Source organism: Talpa occidentalis, unplaced genomic scaffold, assembly GCF_014898055.3.
Source record: "Talpa occidentalis isolate TD23 unplaced genomic scaffold, MPIMG_talOcc4v2.1 talOcc4.9, whole genome shotgun sequence".
NCBI classification, from domain to species: domain Eukaryota; kingdom Metazoa; phylum Chordata; class Mammalia; order Eulipotyphla; family Talpidae; genus Talpa; species Talpa occidentalis.
This window is the reverse complement of record NW_023605305.1, coordinates 7706992-7728566: the sequence shown is the minus strand read 5'-3', so window position 1 is coordinate 7728566 and position 21575 is coordinate 7706992. Positions and strand designations below refer to the sequence as shown.

General features: G+C 56.0%; 1 protein-coding gene across 6 annotated transcripts in view; it reads right to left on the bottom strand.

Moving 5' to 3' along the window:
* KAZN (kazrin, periplakin interacting protein) overlaps positions 1-21575 on the bottom strand; it is a 353192-nt gene that overhangs the window by 31211 nt on the left and 300406 nt on the right. For 4 of the 6 annotated variants that reach the window (XM_054691610.1, XM_054691611.1, XM_037498868.2 and 1 more), the window contains 6 exons: positions 17158-17294; positions 13289-13459; positions 10050-10239; positions 8057-8187; positions 5094-5144; positions 3658-3781 (listed from right to left, as the gene is read on the bottom strand). In XM_054691610.1, coding sequence (XP_054547585.1) covers positions 3658-3781; positions 5094-5144; positions 8057-8187; positions 10050-10239; positions 13289-13459; positions 17158-17294 — 804 coding nt within the window. Of the gene's footprint in view, positions 1-3371; positions 3782-5093; positions 5145-8056; positions 8188-10049; positions 10240-13288; positions 13460-17157; positions 17295-21575 lie in introns of those variants that run through there. The other 2 variants (XM_054691613.1, XM_037498869.1) reach the window with 2 other exon arrangements.

The following is a 21575-nucleotide window of genomic DNA, read 5'->3' as shown; positions in this document are numbered from 1 at the left end:
AGGCTTACTCCAATGTCCACCACTTGAAACTGGATCACTTGGGGCCAAGTCTCAGAAGAAATTCTTTCAACAAAGGAGATAGTGTGGTTTTTGACTAGAACTACAGAGATTTGAACAAGATGTACCCGGTCCTTGAGTTCACAGGCTAGGTAGGATCTCGATCAAGTCACTCATGTCTGGTCCAAAGTTTTCCCCATCTGTTCTGGGTAGGGGGCTGGGTGAATTTGGGCATGGCAAACTGGCTTTCCCCTTATTGGCAGTGGCTTCCAGAAATTTATAAAGTGAGTAAATCAGCGGCCTTTGGGGCTGGGTGGACAGGGCTTAAATCGATTGGTGATGTCTGCATGAGGCCTGGGAGGTGGGGCAGGGGCACGTGATTGGAACACTTGCCCTCCTGGGATCAGCCCTGACGTCCTCAGTCCTGCATGCACATTAGAATCTCTAGGGAAGGTTTACCAACACCCCGAGTCAGGAACTCAGGGTGGTGGCCTGGCATTAGTCGTGTTTTTGAAAGCTCCCTGGTGAGTCTAAGGTGGCCAGGTGGAGAACTGCCAGGGTGGATGCTCTTAAGTCCCTTGCAGCGATCAACTCAGGAGCCTGCTTCCACCTACATCCTCACTAGCCCCGGATTTCCATGTGCTCTGCATTGAAGAGCTTCGGGTTTTCTTCCAGCAGAAATGACAGGGGACTTAGCAGGCCAGTTTCCATCAGTTTTATTGCTGGAGAGGACTTTTAAATTGGGAGGTGGAGGCTGAGGGCCAGCGCTACACTCAGGGATTGGGGTATCTGTGGCCTCTTCTGGGGCCACACTGGAGTTTCATAGTGGAAGGCTTGGAAAAGCCAGGTCTGCGCTGTGACTCCCTCCATCTCTCTTAAATGCCACTTTGTGCCCAGGGAAGGAGGAAGCTGGGGCTAGGCAGAGATCCCCTGGCATCTGCAGGAAGCGACATACCCCAAACTCGTAGCTGGGCCTGTGCAAGGAGCCGGGAGGGGAAGGAGGCAGATGAAAGCTGATGGGGGGCTGCTGGCTGGGGTTGGGCAGGGCCCCCGGCTTAGAGATGCGCTAAGACCAGGGGCAGCCCTGGAAGCCCACAGCTCTTCCAAATTAGTCAGGCCGGCCAAGGGGACATGCCTCTGGGAGGCCAGCCTGGCCTCAGCCCCTCCTCGGGCCCAGAATCCAGCCAGCTTTCCTCGGCCCCTCCCGGCAGCCCCTGGGGACCCAGCGTGGGATTCCATGAACAGGTTATGGGGGCTCTGCCTCCCAGCAGGGCGCAGCCTCCCGCCAGAGCCAGAGAGAAGCAATCAAATAACATAGAATTCGATAATATTTTAAAATAAGCTTTATTTAGATTTTTTTTAATATTTTATATTTGCATCCATGCCTTCCAGAAACCTTTCCCACGGGAAAGGTTATTTCATCTAATGTTACCCATAACTCATTCGCTATGTGACGTAGTTCTCTTAAATAAATCATCCTTAGTAACTCTTAGAATTATCTCCTAATTTACAAAAAACTGAAATGAAAAGGAACTACTAAATCATTACCAGGAGTGGTTGTGATCTTAGTTTCTCATAAGTAAAGGGAAAACCATAAAAATCAACCAAAAAAATTAAAATTCACCAGTTTGGGAGGGGGTGGGGGAGGAAGTATTTTCTAGATCTCTCTCTGCAGAGAGAGATGCAGCTCTGGCAGCTCTCCCTCCCGGCCAGGCTCGTCAAACAGCTTAGCCAAGGGAAAAGGGTGCCCGCTAGCTCCTCACCTGCTTCCCACCCCCACCGGGTCTGCGGGGAAGGCGCCGGGGCCTCTCTGCTTTAGAGACTTTGGACGAAGTATCCTATCCATTCTGAGAGAGACGCCCCAGCATCTTAAAATCTCGTTTCTCTTTAAGAGCCCAACGTGTCGCTGTGAGTGGAAACACAACTCTGGTTGTTTAGAGGGTGGTGTAATGGAGCTGTGTTAGTGGTTAAGATGGAGAGAGAGCGGGGACGGATTCACAGGTCAAGAGAAAAGGGAGATGGAGTTTTAGTTCCGGGAAGCACCTGGCTGAGCAGCTCATGTCTCCTCCATGACCCAGCGTCACAAAACACATGGTTCCTTTGATGGTGAGGCCTCACTGTGGGCCCACACTGCTCCCCAAATGTTCCCACCCACCCTTCTTTCCCGGGATGAGCGGGCTCGGGCTGCAGTGACAAGTGGGAGGTGGGGGCCCCTGGGATCCCGAATTCTTTTAAGTGTGGCTGAAGGAACCAACCAGAAAGCAAGGGGGTGGTGCTGGATGCTGTGACCCCATAGCACTCCCCTGGAGTGGGGCACCTCCCCGCATGACTCCTGACCTTTGTGCAGACCAAAGATGAGAAGGACACAGGTGCAGAGAGGAGCCTACTCAGGCCTGCGGTCATGCCCTATGGTGAGGGGTCGGCCAGCTCGCCCGGGGCTCAACCTCTCTCAAAGTCAGACCCGAGAGAAGGTGACCACTGCAGTGGGCACGGCACCCACCGAGGTCAGTGACCTCTAGTTCAGATAAATAAATGGAGAGCCAGTGAGGCCAGGGAGAGCTCTGGAAGCCAGGTGGACACACTTCCATGCAGGGGCGGAAGAATTTGGGGGGGGGGAGAGAAGGAAGAACAGAACGAGCAAGCTTTGAAAGCCAATGGTCCCTGGGTTCTGGTCACCCCAAACTCGACCTTGCACAGTCTGGCAGCAGCGTGAGAATAGAACAGACAAGTCGACAGAAACACCCACCTCCCGCCCGCCCCGTGGAAAAATAGACATCCCCATATTTATGCAATAATTTAGATAGAATAAGTTTTCTGCATTTGTGCAAATAAATTAAACGAAACAATTTTCTTCTTTTTTTTTTCTCCATCAAGAAAGAAACGGCAACGCAATTTAAAAACTGGCAGGCTGTTAAAAAGAGCCCGTTTGATCTCTGACAAACCCAGCCCGGAAAAGGCGCTCGGCCTAGGCTCCAAAGTCCTTGCGGAGGGCGGACCTTACCCTGATGACGGTGGCAATGGGTGGTTAAAGTGACTTGGGCGCTGCGCCCCGAGTCAGGGTCTGGTCCCACGCGTTCACACTGGGAGAGGGTGGGAGGGAGGGACACATCAAAAACAGACCACATTCTTGGGGAGACGGGCTCCGAAAGTAGCAGTTTGGACAAGGGACATTTACAAGCACAGAGTGCACAATAATTTTGTTATTTACAAATACACAGCAGTCCTTCAAGTTTTCAAGTTTCATAAAAAGGAGGAGGGGAGGGGAAAAGTGGGGGCGGGGGACAACCCAACGAACCAAACAATAAGGAAAAAAAAAAAGAACAAACATTGAAAAAAAAAAACAAACCAAAAAACAACAAAAAAACAAACTGAGGTTAACAACACAGCTGTATCGCCCCAAAGACAACAGAGTTGACAGAGTCACACACGTTTGTAGTATGTACATCAGTTACAGAGGTGGACGCGGGGAGGGGGCACACGCGCGTCTGCTCCTCCAGGCCCGGCCACCCGCACCCACGCGCCCAGGCGCACGCGCCCCCGTGCCCCCCGTGCCCCCACGCTCGCACGCACGGCCACACGCACAGACACCCGCCTTTGGCGGGCGGGGGAGGTGGCATCACCAGTCTGCGTCCTCCTCAATGTAATAATCAGGGGCGGTACCATCAAAGAGGCCGGGGTCGAGGGACTTCCGCTGCTTCCCTCTGGCGAAGACTCGGGAGATGGAGCCAAATCCCATCTTCTCTTTCTTCTTTTTCCGTTTTTGGTCTTCAAGATCCTCTAGTGACTGAATGGTCGGGCCCGGGCACACAGGGAGGGGAGAAGAACAAGGCCAAGTTGAGCTCGGGACTGGGCAAGGCGGTGATGGGGTGGAGGGAGTGGGGACCCCCCATGCCCACCCCAGGGGTTGAGGATGCTGAGGGAAGGTGGCTCAGCTAGGGAAGCCCTCAGGCCTCAGGGACATAGCAGGACTCATGGTGATGGGCACAGGAGGTCACTAAAGTGAGGATGGAAATGCCCAGAGGGTGGCTTCTGTGTGCCCACACCCCTTGTGCTTCTCTGGGGCTGGCGCCCGGCCTGCAGGGCACTGCAGCAAGGGCTCCCCGACCCATCCCAGTGACTGGGGAAAGGGGCCTGAAAGCTCCAGAAAGAGGTAGAAGCCAGCCTGAGCTTGACGTCTCAGCTGAGCAAGGACCTTAAGCCTCTAAGTAAGGGGCAGGACTGGCCACACACAGGAGAGCGGGGGCCTGGGGCCTGGGTTCCAGTCCTGATTGTGTCAGGCCCCTGGGGCCAGGGAGAGCCCTAGCTCCTCTGAGCCCAGTGCCTTCATGGGTGATGTGGGGCTAAGAACAATGACGATGACGATGACGGGATAGTCCTGTTGGGTGACTACAGGGGTCTGGGCATGTGTGGTGTCTGCAGAACTTTGCAAACAGTTAAGTGCTTCATGCAGACGGGGTGCCATTCTCTGTCAAAAAGGTAGAATTAGACTAGACTAATGGTTTCCCAAACACATCAGAATTTCCTGAGTTCCAGGCCATACTCCACATCTGGTGGGTGAGAATCTCCTAGATGAAGGGCCCAGAAATCTGCATTTGAATACCTGACCCTGGAGGACCCTGATGCAGGTGTGTGGTGCATAGACCAACAGGTGGTAACCCCCAGGCTAGAGACTGATCCCAAGATCCCTTCTGAGCTTCCCGTTCATGCTGGTTTTCTCCCTGCAGCCTCCTTAGTCTGATGCTTTGTGAAAATATTAAAAATAAATTTAGGAAATTTCCCTGCAGCAAAGGGGACCCCAAGAATCCATGGCCTGGGTCACCAGCCTTTGGTGTCAGGAGACTCACCTGGGCAGGAAGATGGAAGATGTACTCAGTAGGTGTATAGGTGTGGAAGGGGACATGGAAGGGCTGGCCCAGGTACTAAGCCTGGCTCAGGTACCAACCCATGTGTGATTTGGGTGATGTGGCCTGGCTCCTCTGCCTTGGGTGCCCAAGTTTGGAAATGGTGATATCAAGGGTCCGGGGGGACAAGGGATGAAGTCGTGGTGAAGCTGGGGGAAGGGGAAGGTCCTGAGTAGTGAGGGAGGATGCACCTACCTGTACAATGGGATTGTGCAGGTTCTTCTGAACTGGGCCGGGACTGTCGCCCTGTAGCCAAAGGAGAAGGGGAAGATGAAATAGCAGAGACACACACAGGAGAGCAGAGGTGGCCCGTGGGGATCTTCCGTGAAAGGAAGGCATCCCTTAGGGACAGCTCTGCCTCCATCATGGGGAGCCTGTCCTCAACCCACTGAAGCAGACACTCCCAGATGGCACAGTGATGGAACCTGGGGTTCACGTGGCAGAGATGTTTCTTAGACTAGGGGTTCTGACCTGAGGCCCTCTGCCTTTGCCTGCTCTGGCCTCTTGTCCCCCAATATCCTCTGGCCAACGTTTCAGTCACTTAAAGGCATCTGAGTTCCAGCCCCAATTGGTACATTGAGTTAGGACTGGAGGTTGGTTTTACTAGGTCCTTTTCTTAAAGAAATGTAATTTTATAGAGAAAAGCACAATAATAGAGAATGTGAAGCCAGAAAAACTCAGGAGGCAATGTAGTCTCTAGCTTTCCTTACAAGCAACACAGTAACTTTCTTATGGGGGGTGGGGTGGGGTGGGCAGGCAGGAGTCATTAGCCTGATTTACGGATATAAAGACTCTAGACAGTGTATCGTGGAGCTAATTACAAGGACTGTCTGGTTCCTGCTGGCTGAGTTCTCCTACTCCTGGGTGTACAAAGCCTTCACTACATCCCAGAATAAGTTATCCTGTGTGGGGTCACAAGATCATTTGGATCACAAAAGTCATTACTGGGGAGACCCCTGATGGTTGTTCACAGAATTGCAGGCAAAATGCCCTTGAAGAAAGAAAATTATTCAATATGTGTCACTTGGGCCAGTGTCAATCAGCCCTCTCCAACTTCCCTGTGCTGAGTTCCTCTCCTCTGCTCTAAACGAGTAGCCAGAGTATGAGAGGTCCTTAATTCAGCCTAGGCTGTTCTTATTGGTGCCAGGTCAGATACCTGAGAACAGAGGGTTACCTGGAGCTATTTTCAGGCTCTTCCTGGCCTACCTGTGTGCACATCTGCTGAGATGAGGGATGAAAGTGGTGAGGGAGGGCAGGGGTGGATCATATGGTTGTTTAGTCTTTCATCCCAGCTCAAGGTTTGCCAACAGCATCCACTGGCAGGCAGCTAAGATAGGTCTACTCTGGACTGGCTCATTTTTGCCAAGTTTATGTATGGCAAAGAGAATGCAGCCAGAGCCCACTGATGTGGATAACTGTCTTATTAAAGTGCCCGAATCTTGGCGGCAGGGCCCTATATAAAGTGAGCCTGGAGATCAATGGGCTAGACCCACCACTGGTAGCAGCAGGAATGTCTCAAGACCAAGCTGGAGACAGGCTAGGCCTGTGCCAAAGGTGATTCAAGAGGTCTTTGCTGAACCCTTTCAGCAGAATGGGTTTTCCTACAGCACTTGGGCCCGCCACCAGAAGAGAAAATAGGGCCCCTTGGGAAGGGGTTCTCATCTGCAAAGGGCACTGCTCTGCAGGGGCATCTGGCCCCTGCCTGGGCCGCTCCTCCCCACTCAGTAACGAAGGGCACTGCTGGCTGGCTGTGGGTATAACTCCATATGCACCCTCAGAACCACAGAGCAGATGCCAGTGTCCCCTCTGGGGGCTAGCCTCAGTCCTGTCAGTCAAGACAGCCTTTGTCAGCAGGTCTCTGTCTTGGCACAAATGGCTTCCTTAAAGCCCTAATTAAAAAAATAAAAAACAAAACCTCAGCAGGGCCTGGGAGTGAGGGACAGCCCTGCCTCCATCATGGGGAGCCTGCCCCACCCCCGAGGCAGACATTCCCAGATCCCTCTCCCCATCCCGATCAGGGCTGCCCAGGGCACCAGGACCAGGCAATGTATTTTAAGCTTAACCTTAGCTATTTTTATAAGCCCTTCTCCTTGCTAGTGTAGATGGGAAAAAAAAAAAGTTTCCGTGATCATAACTCATATGTAGGAAAGCTATTGCTTTTTATAAATTGATTTTCAACCAGTGGCGTATGTACTTGCTTATTATTAGTGCTAATGGCTTTTCAGGTTATTCTCTTGAGTTTCCAGGTAGATAATCATATCATTGGTAAGTAAAGGTTATTTGGTCTTTCTTTCCCTCTCTGTTCACCTCATTTCTTTTTTATGAGCTTTCTCTCTGGTTAATAAAGTCACATGAACAGAGCTTTTGAGAGAAAGCCTCCCGGACATCTGAAGACCTAACTCTCCCTGTCTCTGTTTTCAGACCACGGCAGGGGGTGGGGGGTCCTCCCTATGGTCAGCCCCATGATGGAACAAGCCTGAAAAGTGGCCCCACACTCTGAACCCCCAGGTTTTGTGACAGAGCCCCAACATGGCTTCCTCCTGGCCATAGTCACTTGACCCACCTGTGTTCACCCCTCACTCCTGGGGAGCCCGTCTATCTGCCCTACGGATCAGCAGGAGTTAGCTGACCAGGGACATGGGCCTCTTGGTGGCTGCTCTCAGCATGCAAGCAACAAGCGTTTGATTAAATAAGCAACAGACTCGGGACAAGTTTATGGGGCTCCTCTCTGGAAGCCGTGCGCGCCCAAGCTCCTGAGCTCAGAACAGCCCCGTTCTTTCCTGTGCGGAGGGCAGTGCCGGCCCCACAGGGGACTGAGGTGGTGCCGCCAGGGCCGTGTCTGGGAGGGGAGGCCCAGGGTCCTGGACACGGCCCCCCCCCAAGGGGACCCGGGGCACACAGACCCCTCGGCCGACCCGGGCCCGCCTTCCTCTGGACTTTCCTTGCCCTCCCGGATACAAGGAGCAAACGGGCCTCCTCTCTTTCTCTCCCCACAGCCATCTCTTCTCGCAAAAGGAAAGAACAGAACAGGAAGTGCCTTCGCCAGAGTGCTCCCTGGGTGGACGAGAGGAAACAGCGGGTACGTCTTCACCCCTCCAGCCCGCCCCTGGGATTCCGGGCAGGGCCCCCGGCCCAGGCCCCGCGGCTGCTGGCCTTACGTTGCAGAGGGAGTGCGTCCGGTGTCGCGGGGAGTTGATGTCGCTGGGCGTGGACGACCGGTCGCCTTCCGCGGCGGACGCGTCGGAGATAACGGAGGGCTGCCGCGAGTGGCAGGGGCTCACCCTGACCGCTGCGAAGCAGGGACAGCGGGTAAGTGTGGGGTGGAGAGCGCGCCCCCACCCTGACCGCCCTGCAGGGAGCACCCCGAGGCCCCCACGACACAGAGGAGACGACTGGTGCAGAGAAGAGGCTTGTCTAGCCTCCCACCCCTTTACTCCTCAGCCCCACCCGTCACAGAGCAGCTGCTGGGGAGCAGCACCCACAGCCTCTGGAGCCCACCAGACTCTCCCCACTAGGGCGCAGGCCACGGGGTGGCGTTTCCAGGGACCTCACCAGCTGTGCTCCCCCTGCCCCCGACACTCCCCAGGCCTGGCACAATGCTGGCTGCCGGGCAACACCAGCCTCCCAAGCACGCCGCCTGGAAGCCACCACTGGCCCCCCTCCCCCTGCCCTCCACCCCCACTCATCAGCAGCCCCCCAAACCCAAACCCAAGCCCGGCCACTTCTCTCCACCCTACTGCCACCCGCACGGCTAGGGCATCGCTGGCTGTCCCCGGAGACCACGGCGCCCTCCCTCTCCTCCTCGCCCTGTGGCGAGAGCCAGCCACTGGGTCACCCCGAGAATGGAAGGAGAGGCCAGATCGGATGGGGCCCTGACCACCCGCCAGTCAGCCGCCCCTCACTGAGCCGAGCCACCCCGGCCTCTGACAGTGCCCCCCACCCCTTCCTGCCTCTGGCACTGCTGGCCCCGCTGCCTGTCGGGCCTCCTCTCATTCAGGTCTCAGCCGTCCCGCAGGCCTCCTTGGCCAGCTGCCCCCTGGCCCCCCACCCCGCTGTCTGTGTTCCCCACCAATGCCCCTGCTTGCTGCAGATTTCTCTGCCTGCACTCATCACTCCCTGGAATAATGCTGTGTTCACATCTACGAAGTCAGCCTGTGCCGTACCCACATCAGGCCCAGAGCACGCAGTGCCTAGCTCAGCTCGGAAGGCACAGCCCAGAAGCCCCCCAAATCCTCCAGCTGTTCCTTCCTGTCTGCGAGGGAGGGGAAAAAAACACTTCTGTCCAGCCCAACTGACCGAGGGCCTACTCTGGGTGGGCACATGAGCGGTGGGGCTGCAGTAGGGAGACAGTCCTGGCCACCAGGGGCCAGGGGGTCTGACAGAGCAGTGAGGTGGCCTGGAGTCAGAGGCTGAGTTCACAGGCAGGTGATGGCAGGACCTGTGGGCTCCAGAGACCAGGCACCTGTCTCTAACCTGCACCCGTCACACAGAGGCAGCCACCACTCACAGGGAGGACAGAGAACAGAGCTGGGTGGGCAGTGGGTGCAGACACTACCCAGAGGCTGGGCCTCTCCCCCACCAGGTACCTGGAGACCATCTAAAACAGTCAGGTCAGTCCCCCTGTGACTGTGTGGAGCTGTCAGTCAAGGAGCTTCCCTGCCCCCCTCCCCTGTCTAGGATGCCCAGTCGTGATCCAGGCTGGCCGCTCAGCATGCCCACTCCCTGGACACAGTGGTGGTCTGGGGAGGCATGTGATCAGGCCAGTCAGAGTCTATTGAGATTAGACATGGACACAGAGAGAAAGTTTCTCTTTCTCAAAACTTGGGCCTGTAAGGGCCTTAATTAAAAGCCTGGAACTTCTGGAGACTGTTTGCTTCTGGAAAGAGATGAATTAAAGATGAGGCCAAATGGAGGCAGGTGGGGCTGAGAGGGAGACAGAAAGACAGGCCCAGATATTAACTGAACCTCTGGATCCAGCTTTGCCTGAGTTCCATCTCTTAGGCTTCTCAGTAATAGGAGCTCCTGGTCTCTGCCCCCGGCTCCCCTAAGCTGCCATAGTGTGGAATAAACAGGCTGCCTCCCCCGCTGGTCAGAGAGTCTCCTAAGAAGCCCCCCCCACAGCTGCTGGCTGGGGCCCGGGGCAGGACTCACCTTGCCGGTCTGCAGGGTGGGGGGGGTGCGAGTGGTAGAGGGTCTGTTGGCTCTGCCGGATGGCTGCGGTCAGCGGGAGGTCTGCCTGCACCACCCACTCCTGGTTGCCGTTGAGCACCGTCTCGCCCGGCATGGCGAGTGAGTGCCGCTTGGGCACGTCCTTGGTCAGCGTCGCTAAGGACTGCTTGGCCTGGCGAGAGATGGGGAGACAGGAGGAGGTGACGTGACCAGGGGACTGCTCGGCAGCCCGTCTGGCTGTGAGCCACCATCGCCACCTGGCCTCTGTGCCAGGGGCTCGGCTCTGTGCTGTGTGCCCATCAGGAAGGGGCACTGCACACCAGGCCTCACCTGAGGACTCCCAGGGTCCCAGCACACTTTTACTTTTGCCAAGGACCAGCTGGTGAGAGGGTAAGAAACCGCCCCTTGGCTCCCATCACCCACGCTGCCCTCAAATTCGACCTGTGACCTCCCATCACAGGTGCTACATGATGCAGGCTGGGGACAGGGCAGGTCCCCCACCTGGCTGTCAGGGCCACACCACGAGAATGAGGGGAACCCCAGGAAGCCCAGGGCGAGGGCAGCGTGGGGTCAGGGCAGGCAGCTCTCTCCTGGGCAGATGGGGTTTTGTTAGAAGCAATCTCAAATTATTTTAGAAATGTATTAACGCACACTCTTCATCACAGTCTCTGCTTCCCAGCTGGCTCCCCAGGCTCATGCCAGGGTAGAGGGGCACAGACACAGGGAGGGGCCCTAGGGCCTTGCACTGGGGTCTCCAGAGAACCTCGATGCTACAGATGGAGAGTCACCCCCGAGTGCTAACTTTCCCCCAATATAAACGCAGAGAAAATGAAAAACCTCGTCTTATCTCTCCGAACTCCAGAACTTTCTATACCTTGTCTAAGACCCCAGGTGCCTCCTGGCAAAGCTGGTGTCTTGAGAAAGATTCCAGCTGAGAGTGGACAGTCCCTGTCGAGAGCCTGCTACACCCACATCGCACTGACCAGCTGAGTCCTTTACACAAGCCGCCGCCTCCTCTGAGCCTGTTTTTCCATCTGTAAAATGACGAGCCTGGGCCCAGTGACCTTATGGGGTCCCTCCAGCTCTGACACCCCACGAGTCTGTGAAGTCACTCCCTTTCCAATGCCAGACCCCAGAACGTAATTCCCCACAGTAGAGGGAGGCTGAGTGTGCCAGCCCTGCCTCCCAAGTCGGGTGACGATCGCCCCACAGCTTAGGAAACCCCCATGTGCTCAGCGCAGGCGCCCCAGGTCTCCGACAGGGGGCATGGGACTATCTGTGCTTGACAGAGGAGAAGCCAGTTCAGAGAGGTTGTGTGATTTCTCTAAGAGTGCACAGCTGGGTACACATCGCCTGGAGCAGGCAGCCCCGGAGGCCTTCAGGTTGTGACATTCCGTTAACGGCAGCCCTGGAAGGTACCCCCAGTTAGGTGGGACCCCAGCAACACTGGGATTGCCATGGCAATTAGTAAAGCCCCTTTCCTCTGAGCCCCAGGGAAGACACTACAACAAATCCATCATCCTGAGTTGCAAACATTCACCCTAAGGGCTCATGCTAGCAGATGCTTACAGGAGGAGGCAAGAGCCTGGTTTTGTTGGCCAGAACTGAAATCGGCTGAGGGTCTGGGCATGGTGAGGGCGGGAGCAGAGGGGCGCTGGATCCCAATACTGAAAGGCCCTGGAGTCCTCCAGGATGCTTGAGGCTAGTGCCTCACATCTGTCTGTGCAGAGGGCATTTGGAAGGCCTGGGAGAACAGGGACCTTGCCTGACCCTGCACGCCCTCCCCCTCACCCAAGTGTGCAACTTGAAAGGTGTCTGGGCTGCAGAAGGCAGCCCCCCGCCAGCACCCGGACCTCACGGGTGGGAAGCATCTGAGAGGGCTCCTGGCAGCGGCAGCATTTCCTGCCGGCAGCTCTCACCACTAGGGGTCAGCATTGGACAAGGAGACTCAGGAAGGACCCGGGGATCCTGACCTGCCCCCAAGAGCCCTTGGAGCATATGCAATTATGGTCCAGAGAGGTAAACTGAGGTCACACAGCTAGGAAGCAATGGGGGCTAGATTTGAAGCCAGACCCCACCGCTGTAACCACAGTTGGTTAGCATCACGCTCTGCAGGAGAGCACACCAAGCCCCTCAGAGCCACGTGGGCCTCTCCACCCCACAGCAGTCCCTGCACTCTCCTCCCAGCCATGAGGTTCCCGAGGTTGCCCAGTCACCCCGTGGGAAGGCAGGTGGCACTGAAACTCTCGCTCCCACCCTGCTCCAGTTACGGGGCACTGAAGCCCAGAGAAGTTCAGGGAGTGGCTGTGGTCACTCGGGAGTAGGGACAGCAGACTCGGGCTCTGGGGGGGCCTCCTGGGCCAGCAGTGGGGGCCGGGGGAGAGCTGCCCCACACGCGGGCCGGGTGTCTCCATGGAAGGTGTTTGGAAGGACTTTGAAGCTTGCTTTTGATTAGAAAAACACGTAATTTTTCCTTGTTGAGCCAAGAAACAGTTTTACTACAGATGCATCGGAAATGGTAGGAGGTGGAGTGGGGAGGGTGGCGGGCAGGGGGTGGATAAAGTCACTTGAAATCCCACGACTCAGAGAGAACTGTCACTGACATTTTGATACAGTTCCTTCCTTTTTTAAAAAAATATATATATTTATTTATTTATTTATTCTTAATATTTTATTTTATATAATTCTTACATCATTTTTCATTTTCGCACAATGTCTGCATTTTCATTTTGATTCTATTCCCCATACAACTGCACCCCCCTTATTCTGACCCTAGTCTTTCCTCTCCCAGCCACCCCGCCCCCCCGTAGTATGTCTCTGGCTTATAGTTGCTTGTTTTGTTGATTTTGATTTTTACTTTGTATTAATTAGTCATTTTCCTGGTCCCTTATTTAGGTTTTCTAAATTCCTGCTATGAGTGAGACCATCCGGTATTTTTCTTTTTCTTTCTGGCTTATTTCGCGGAGCATTATTCTTCCTTTTTTAAACTTACAGCAGCCTGGGAGTGCGGAGGCGTGGGAGTGGGTGGTCTCCCAGCACCCCCACATCTGCCACCCTCCTCTCCCGCCCAGGTGGCTGGAAGGCAGTGCCTCGGGCTGGTGGGGCTCACCATCCCCAGCCCCCCGCCCTAACCAGGCCCCCTCCAGGGGACCCCGCTCTGCTCTACCTCAGGACCCCGGCTGAGGACGCCCAGAGAGCCCCGGGGCGGGCAGGGGTCTCACCATGGCCAGCTCGGCCTCCAGCTCCTTCATCCGGTTGTCCTTGAGGTCCAGCTGGGAGCGCAGGGCCGCCGCGTGGTCCGTGGCCTCCTTGGCCTGGCGGCGCAGCTCCCACTTCTCACGCTCCAGCAGGTCCTTCTCCTTCGCCAGGGCTTTGACTGCGTCCTCGCTCTCCTGGAGGGGTTAGGGGGCGCGCAGGGCGTTACCACGAGGGAGCGGGGCCTCCTCGGGTCCCCGCCACAGAGGATGTGGGGAGGCCCCAGCCCGTGGCGGGGTGCCACAGCTCTGGGGAGGAAAGTCTGACTCTGCTCCAGGAGGGAGACTGGCCCAGGGTGAGCCCATAGCAGATGCTGCACTTTTTTCAGTGACTATATGAGGGAATGAGTGTCACCCATTGTTTTGGTTTCTCCATATTAAAATGGGGAGGGGCCGCTATTACTTGTTTGAAAGAATTGTCATAAAGATGGAATGACTTCCGGGAGTCTGACAAGTTAGGGTCGGGAGTTGATTTGGGACTTTGTTGTTTGCTGACAACAGGGACAGAGCAGGAGATACCTCAGCCCCGTCAGCATGGCTAGCACCCCAAGGTCACGGCTGCTGAGGGAACAGGCTGAACCCCCAACTCGCTGCTGTGTCTGAATGCAGCACAGCCTCTGCCAGTCCTGAGGGCCCGCCTCCAGGCAGCCCCCCTGGCTTGAGCTGTTCGTTCTGAGGTGGTGGGAGAGGGGCCCAGAGTACTGGCCACGGGCTGGAGCAGATGGCAGGAGCAGAGTTCCAGAATGCAGGCGTCCTTCCTGGGGCGGAAAGACCCTCTGCGGCTGAAGGGCCAAACTCAAGGTCCCCCTGGGGCCCTGGGGCCCTGGGGCCCTAGGGCGAGCAGTGTCCTGCTTTGCCTCACAAGCCGGTTGCCCAAGGCCTGGCTTCCACCTCGCCAGAGAATGGACGGCCAGGGAGGGTCCTGCCCCGTTCTCTGTCACTGTCCTGTGGCTTTGCAATGGTGACGTGCAAAGACTCTCTGTGCCTCAGTTTCCTCCTCTGAAAAACGGGGAGAGCACCCCACGGAGCTCAAGGGCTCCTGGCAGCCTGAAGGAGCGCTTCCACAGAGCACTCAGCAGGGCACCGGGCACACCGCAGGCTCATTCGCTGGGGGCCCTTCCCCTGGCCCAGCTTGGATGGCAGCCCCCCCACCCCGCCCTGCTGCTGTACTGGCGCCTAACCTTGGCCATTCAGCCAGTGTTCACAAATGCTGTCAGCAAGCGCAAACCAGACCCAAGCCCCTGCCCCCAGGAGTGGGACCCCTTGCACTTCAATTTGCAGGACATGCCAGGTCCCAGACAGCAGCCCGGCAGTCACACAGCTGCCAGGCTGCCACTGAAGGTCACCGGATGACAGTGCAGGCAGCCTGGCCCTGTGTCGCCAGCCTGCATGTCCCAGCATGGGCAGTGGGGGTGAGGCTGACACCGGCATCGTGGGGTCGGGATGCCTGGGTGTTGGGTCCCAGCTCCGCCCATTGCAAGCAGAGGGGGCTCTGGACACATTACTGAGCTCCCCTGAACCCAGACCACCTCCTTTGTGGCCACATCCCAGAGTGAAGGTGGCGAGAAGCTGGTAACACAAGCAGAGAGTGCCAGATGGCCCCATAACAAAGTCACAGGCTAAGCTACCTCCTCAGGCCCAGGAAGCAAGACTCAGTGTAGAGTGACAGGTGGGCCCTGAGCCACAGGACGGACAACTCAGCACTTCCCGGCACCCCTCCAGATGGGTGTCGCCCCCTGGGCATCCGAGCACCCACTCCCAGGGCCGAGCAGCTCAGCTCCTGCAGGGGCCTGGGAAGTGAAGCGTGTGGAGGTGAACAACCACGTAAGGACCGTCCTTCAGAGTGGGCTGGTGTCAGGAGCTGCTTATCGCAAGTCCCAAATTAGGAGGAAGGTCTAGGAGGACCCTCGGGATCGTTTCTTTGTCTTTCCATTTCTTTGTAGCCACTGGCTCTGATGCTCGTGAGCCCACGGGGCTCCCGGGAGTTGCTGGATGGGCCACAGCAGGCTGAGTGGCTGGGTCCAGCGTGAGTGGGGGAAACTGAGGCTCCATTAATCCTGATCATGGGGACATTTGCCTTGTACATAAGATGCAAGTTATTTTTGCAAGCCAATTGCAAGATCTTGGCGGGAGCAGAATAAACCAGGGCATGTGGATTTGCTTCTCCAGATTAACTCAAAACAAGCCACTCAGTCATCTGACCCTTCCCAGCCTCAGTCCTGCCACCTGGGAGGTGAGGTTAGGTCTAGTAAGGGTGAAAAATCAAGCGCTAGCAACAAGGGTGCCATGATGCCGGCTCTTGCAAGTATAGGATAGTAATTTAAGACAGTAAATTTTAAAAAAGGAGGTTGATCTTTTCCAAACTCCATGTTCTAGGGTGACTCTGAAGGTGCTGTGGGTGGGCACTGGGATTCTTTCTGTAACAGTGACACCTGCAGCTCAGCTGTGGCACCAAGGGCTGCCCATGGCCACCCCACTTACAAAGCTTCTGCTGATCCAGCTCCACTCTGGCTGGACGTGGGGAATGCCCCCCGGTACCTGTGACTCTAATGGAGAGGCGCTGGGACAGTGGCTCCCCTGGGGAATTCCATTCCCAAGCAAGAGCACGGTTATGAGCACAAGCCCCATTGAAAGACACGGCCAAGTGACAGCTCTCAAACCCGGGGGTGGCTGCTGGAATGTCCAGCAAGCCACCCACACCTTGTGGGGACGGCCATGACCCCTTTTCTGTCCCCTGCCTTGGGCGGCTTGTGAACAGTCAACAGTGGAAATAACTCATTTGTTCCTCTGAACTTGGACTGAGGCGTACGTGGGAGGCCAGGCTCGGAGGCCAGTGCTGGGAGGGGCACTGGGAAGTGGACTGTGTGCCTGAGCATTCACATTCACATTAGGGCTCTGAGAATCTGGCGTCTGAGGTCCCGCTGAGAAGCCACCCCCGCAAAGGCACGTGGCCACCTGGCCATCCTCCGTCCCGAGAGCCACTCAAACCTCACGGCCAAAGATGTTTCCAGCTGCCAGAAATGCCCACTCCCCTGTACCTGGGGACCTTGGTCACAGCTCATCATTGGGGCTCACTCCTCGAAAAACAGTTTCTGCACATCAGAGGGTCCCAGGTGTTCTCGCAGCCCTGTGGCTCCCTAGACCTGCCTGGTTGGGGGGATGGCTTTTTCTTTTGGTTTCGGTACCTTTCTTGGTACGTCCACCCACATACGCTAGACTTTATTTCTTGAAGAAATTCCTCAGTCATCTGACCATCAACGCCTACTCACCTCACAGTGCCCAGTGCATGTGTCACCTCCTCTGGGAAGTCTTCCTAGACTCTCTCCCTGCGTTCCAGATGCTTCCCAGTCCCTCTCCGCTTTTGTTAAGGTGTTACTAATAAGACACACAGCTAACATTCACCGAGCACTTGCTATGTGCCCTGCTGAGCTCATTGTCTTACTGTCTCAAACAGCCTATCACAGCTCTGCCAAGTCTGCGCCATGGAACTGAGGAAGCTCTGGGAGGGGAAGAGAGATGCCTGAGGGCACACACAGGAGGAGCTGGGATCGAACTTGGGTCAGTTAAACCCCAAATCCACTGTTGCCGACTGGGCTAAGCCATCTAGGCTTGTTATCCAGGAGGCAGGGACGATGTCCGACCCACCCCACCCTAGCAGGAGTTGTGCCAGGAGTTCTACACCTGCGCCAGGTGTGTGTGGGCCTTCCCAAATGAGCCCAGTGTGACATGCGCCCAGTGTGACATGCGTCTGTGTTCTGGGGGTTCCGGAGGCCAGACCTGGGCCTGCAGGTGAGGGGAGGGGAAGGAAAGGGACCGCAAAGGGATGACGGCCTGACCTTGCGGTGCTGCTCGTAGTTGCGAATGAAGTCCCGGAGCTGCTCCTCGCGGCTCTCCAGCGTGGCATACAGCTGCTGCATCTGGCTCACCAGGTCGGTCTTCTCTCCCTTCAGGCGCTTCCGGTCGGCTTTCATGGCTGGGGAACACAAGAGCCCGTCAGTGCCTGAGCTCCTGGCTGCCTCCTCCAGATGCCCGGATGGAAGAAGGGGCACCACCTCTATCCACTTTCCCCACAGGAGGAAACATCTTTCTAGAGATGAGAAACTTGAGAAAGATGACGTTTCTCTCCCAAGCTCCACATCACTGAGAGGCATTCCCAGGACTTGAACCCAGGGCCCCTCTGTCTCAAGGGGCCTAAACTCACTTTTCAGTTTTAATGATCCGCTCAGGGGTGCAAGTCCTTGATTGAATGTCTTTCTCAGCCTGCATCGGTTAGTGAGGCCTGGTGAGTGCCTGACCCCTGAGGACAGGGAACTGATGACGTCCCTGACTCCCCAGGGGCCACTGACCCATCCATGGCTCAGCTTAGCCCTCATGCCATCCCTTCCCCATTGTCTCCACAGGGAAATGACTGATCAAAAACGTACAGCCAGATGTGACACCCTGAGTATGACCAACATAAGAAAAGACAGACAAACTGGACCTCATCCCTATGACAATCTTTTTGCTTCAAAAAGACACCATCCAGAAAGTAAAAAGATAACCCAGGGAGTGGGAGAAAATATTTGTAAACCATGTATCTGATCAAGACCTGTACCTAGAATATAGAAAGAACTCTTACAGCTCAGTAGTAAAAAGACAAGATAACCCAGCGAAAAATAAGCCAAAAGACCTGAGTAGACCTTTCTTCAGGACATGGCCAATAACTGCATGAAAAAGTACTTGATGTCACTGTCATCAGGAAAATGCAAGTCCAAACCACCATGAGATTCCATTTCACGCTCCCCAGAATGGCTAAAATAAAAAGAAGACAGTACTAAATGTTGGCATAGCCATGGGACCTGCTGGTGGGAACGGAAAGGGGTACAGTCGTGGTGGAAATCAGCCTGATGGTTTTTCAAGTGATTAAAGTTGAGAGATTCCTCTCTGACCCAGAAGTTCCCCATCTAGGTGAAGCAGTTCAGACATCCACCAACAGAAGAATGAATTTTAAAAAATGGAGTCACTGTCCATACAATGGACTATTTCATCAGCCAAAGAGAGAAGCAACGATTCGAGCTCAGCACACACGGACCTGGAGAATAAATGCTGAGTCAAAGCAGCCAGTTATGAAAGTTCTCCCTATGTGGGGTTCCCTCTCCATGATGCACTCACAGAGGGAAATCTATGCAGATGGGAAGCAGGGCTCGGATGCACGGTGCGGCTAGAAGGGCACCGAGTTTCTTCATGAGGTGATGAAATGTTCCAATATTGACTGTGGTGATGGATGTGCAACTCTGGGAATATAATAAAAACCACTCAAGTGTACACTATAAATGGGTGAATTGTGTGGTTATGAGTTATATCTTAATAAAGCTGTTACACACACACACACACACAGTGTCACATGCCCATCTCCTGGCAAGGCACTGTGATTCCTCCAGAGGCCCCTGAAATCTTCCCCTGCCTGCAGACCATCACCGAGGGGTTCTGTGAGGCTCACCCCCAACTCAAGGGCTCCTTGTGCCTGGAATTGTGGAGGCTGGGCAAGTGAAGAAGAACAACTCTTCAGTTCTGGAAGCCTTTATCCTGAGTAGGCACAGAGTGGTTAAGCCATTTGCCCAAAGTCACACAGCCACACTTGACGCCAAAGCCCACACACGTCACCCTCTCTAAGCTGCCTCCACGGCAAAGCCCTCAGAGGGCCTGGCCCCATGACGAGCTGAGGGCTAGATGTGGGGTGGGCCTGTGGCTGTGCCCCCCACCCCATCCTCAGTGTTCCCCTTGCAAACAGCCAGTGAATGTGTCTCTGCTGAGGCCAGGCAGAAGAACTAAGGATCCTGGACTCCTGGCCCGGTGCCCAACATTAGCTGGCTCCTTTGGTCCCTGCCGGGGGTCCTTCTTCATCCTCCTGCCCTTTGCCCCGCCTCCTCTGGGGCAAAAGGGTGGAGGCAGGCTGGCTGGAGTCAGGTCATCCTGTGCAAGGAGCCATGGGGAGACCCAAGCAGTGGGGACCCCCAGTCTCTAGCGGCCCTTTAAATTCCAGCTTTGAGCTTCCCTGACTCCCACAGCTGGGCCTTCTCTTCCTGGTCAGCTTGGCTGAGGAGCAACTTAGGTCACAGGGCTGAATTCCAGGCCTGCTGGGCTGGAACCTTAAAGGGCCAGGACAGCAGAGCCTGGGGGAGGGCAGGGGCAGAGCTGGCTGTGCCCTATACCTGGATGGTGCGGCCACGTTACCGGTGAACCTCATTTTAAGAAAACCCAGCATGTGAAGATGTAACCTGGCCAGAAAGAATCTCCAGAAGTGCAGGAGCTCAGCTGTCAGCGGAGGGAGTGGAATTTCCATTGCACATGTTCAGTACGTCTGGCTGCACCCAGGAGAGGTGAGCGATTCTGATCACCGCACTGTAGAGGCGGGAAGGCCGCAGGGCCAGCAAGGGCAGAGCTGGCTCTGGGTCTCAGGAGGATGGGCATGGGAACCAAGGCAAACACTGGTGAGGGGAGAGTCTCCTGTCAGGCCACTGGCCCAAGCAAGGCTACCTCTGGGACTTCCCAGGGGAGCCTGGGCAGACCCCCTCCCCCGGAGCACACATGCTCCCCTGGGGAGTCATGCCTTTGCCCTTTGGTTGGAAATGTAACTCCCTTGGGCTCTGATTTGCCTCATCAGCCCACTGGGATGAAAACCGAATTCCAGACTTTGCTCTGGGTGACTGGGGGCTCTGAGGGGGGCACTGCCTCCCCTTCAGAGCATTCCTAGGCCTTTCTTCCCTTTGACCAGTTGGCCTTGGAGAGGGGCATCCTCTTGCGGGCCTCCGGGGCGTCTCACTGCTCTGTCCTGGCACGCGCTGCAGAGGCTGCGAGCTACCGGCCCGCCCACCGCCGTGGGAGTGTATAAGCAGCTCACGTCTCCATGTATCCGTGCCCTTGGTGGTGGGCCGGGAGCTACACCTCCTCTACTTGACCAGGGGCTTCCTGAGAACAAGGGCAAACTTGTCATCGGATAAGTAGCCCCCCTAAGAGAAGAGCGAGCGCACCCCCAAACTTTTCCACTAAGTGCCCCTGTGTGCCAAGTGGCTGGGAGGGACACAGGTATGAACTTGACAGTCCCTACCTTTTGTGTGGCCGACACACCTGGATGACACTGATCTCTATCTAGCCTCCTCCCTACTAAGAGAACCTCGATTTTGTGTGTGCTCAGCTAACTTCCCAAGCTCCCTGGCAACTAGAAGGGGCACGTGACAGTTCTGGCCACTGTGATGCACTCTGAAGTCTACTGAAAAATCCAATGCTTCCTGAACGTACTTCCACATAGCCTGCACCTTTCCAAGCAGGTCACAGTACATTACAACTCTCCCCCACCAGTGTTTCCCTACTGGGAACGTGGATGTGATGGCCTGAGGCACAGCAGCTGTTTTGTGAGCACAGGGATGGAGATACAAGCTGAGTACAGGAGACAGAGGGGCCTGGACCCCTTATGGCACCAGCCAGCCCACGACTCCTTATGACAGGAGATAAACAAACCCCACTGTTCATGGGATTCCAGTTACGTGCAGCCCGAGTTCCTCACTGACACAGCAAGGCTGTGTGGCTGCCCACCGCAAAAGGCCTGTCTTCATGCTTCCTCCCTCGGGATCCCCAGGCTGCAGACCCAGAACACACCAGCTGAGTCTCTGGGGATGAAACCAAGGAAAGGTCACTTAGAAACAAGGAGCAAGGCCCCCACAGAACTGGGGTGCAAGCAAGCTTGGGTGGTCTGTCTGGCCTAACAGAGCAGACATGTCCATACCTGCTCAAGAACCCCTCAGAGGGGCAGACCTGGCTGCCTTGGGGGCTCCAATCAGGGCTAGAGGGAGGGAAGTGGGGATGTCTCCCACAGAGCCTGCACCTTTCCAAGCAGCGTGGTGCTGTGCTGCCCCCATCAGATGGGGCCCCCCAGAAGGGGGCCGGTCTCAAAACTCCTTAATAAACAAGGAGCTTGGCACGACAGGCCCCTAGAAACAACTGGACGGCACACACACGGCCATGAAGAAGGCACAAGGGACACGTCGTCCTGTTCCTTCGTCACAGCCGAGCTGCTTCTCCGCCGGGAGCCTGTTGTGGTGTTCTCAGCCTTCCCAACGCCACTGAGCCCAGGCCCGCGCGGCACGCTGTCTCTCAGGGCCCAGCCGCAGGAGTCCGGGGTTGGCCGTGGCTTCCCAGGGCCCTGTTCGCTTTCCCAGCCACACGGCCTCGCCAGGCAGCCTTGCCAGCAGCCAGGCCACTGAATGCTGCCATGGAG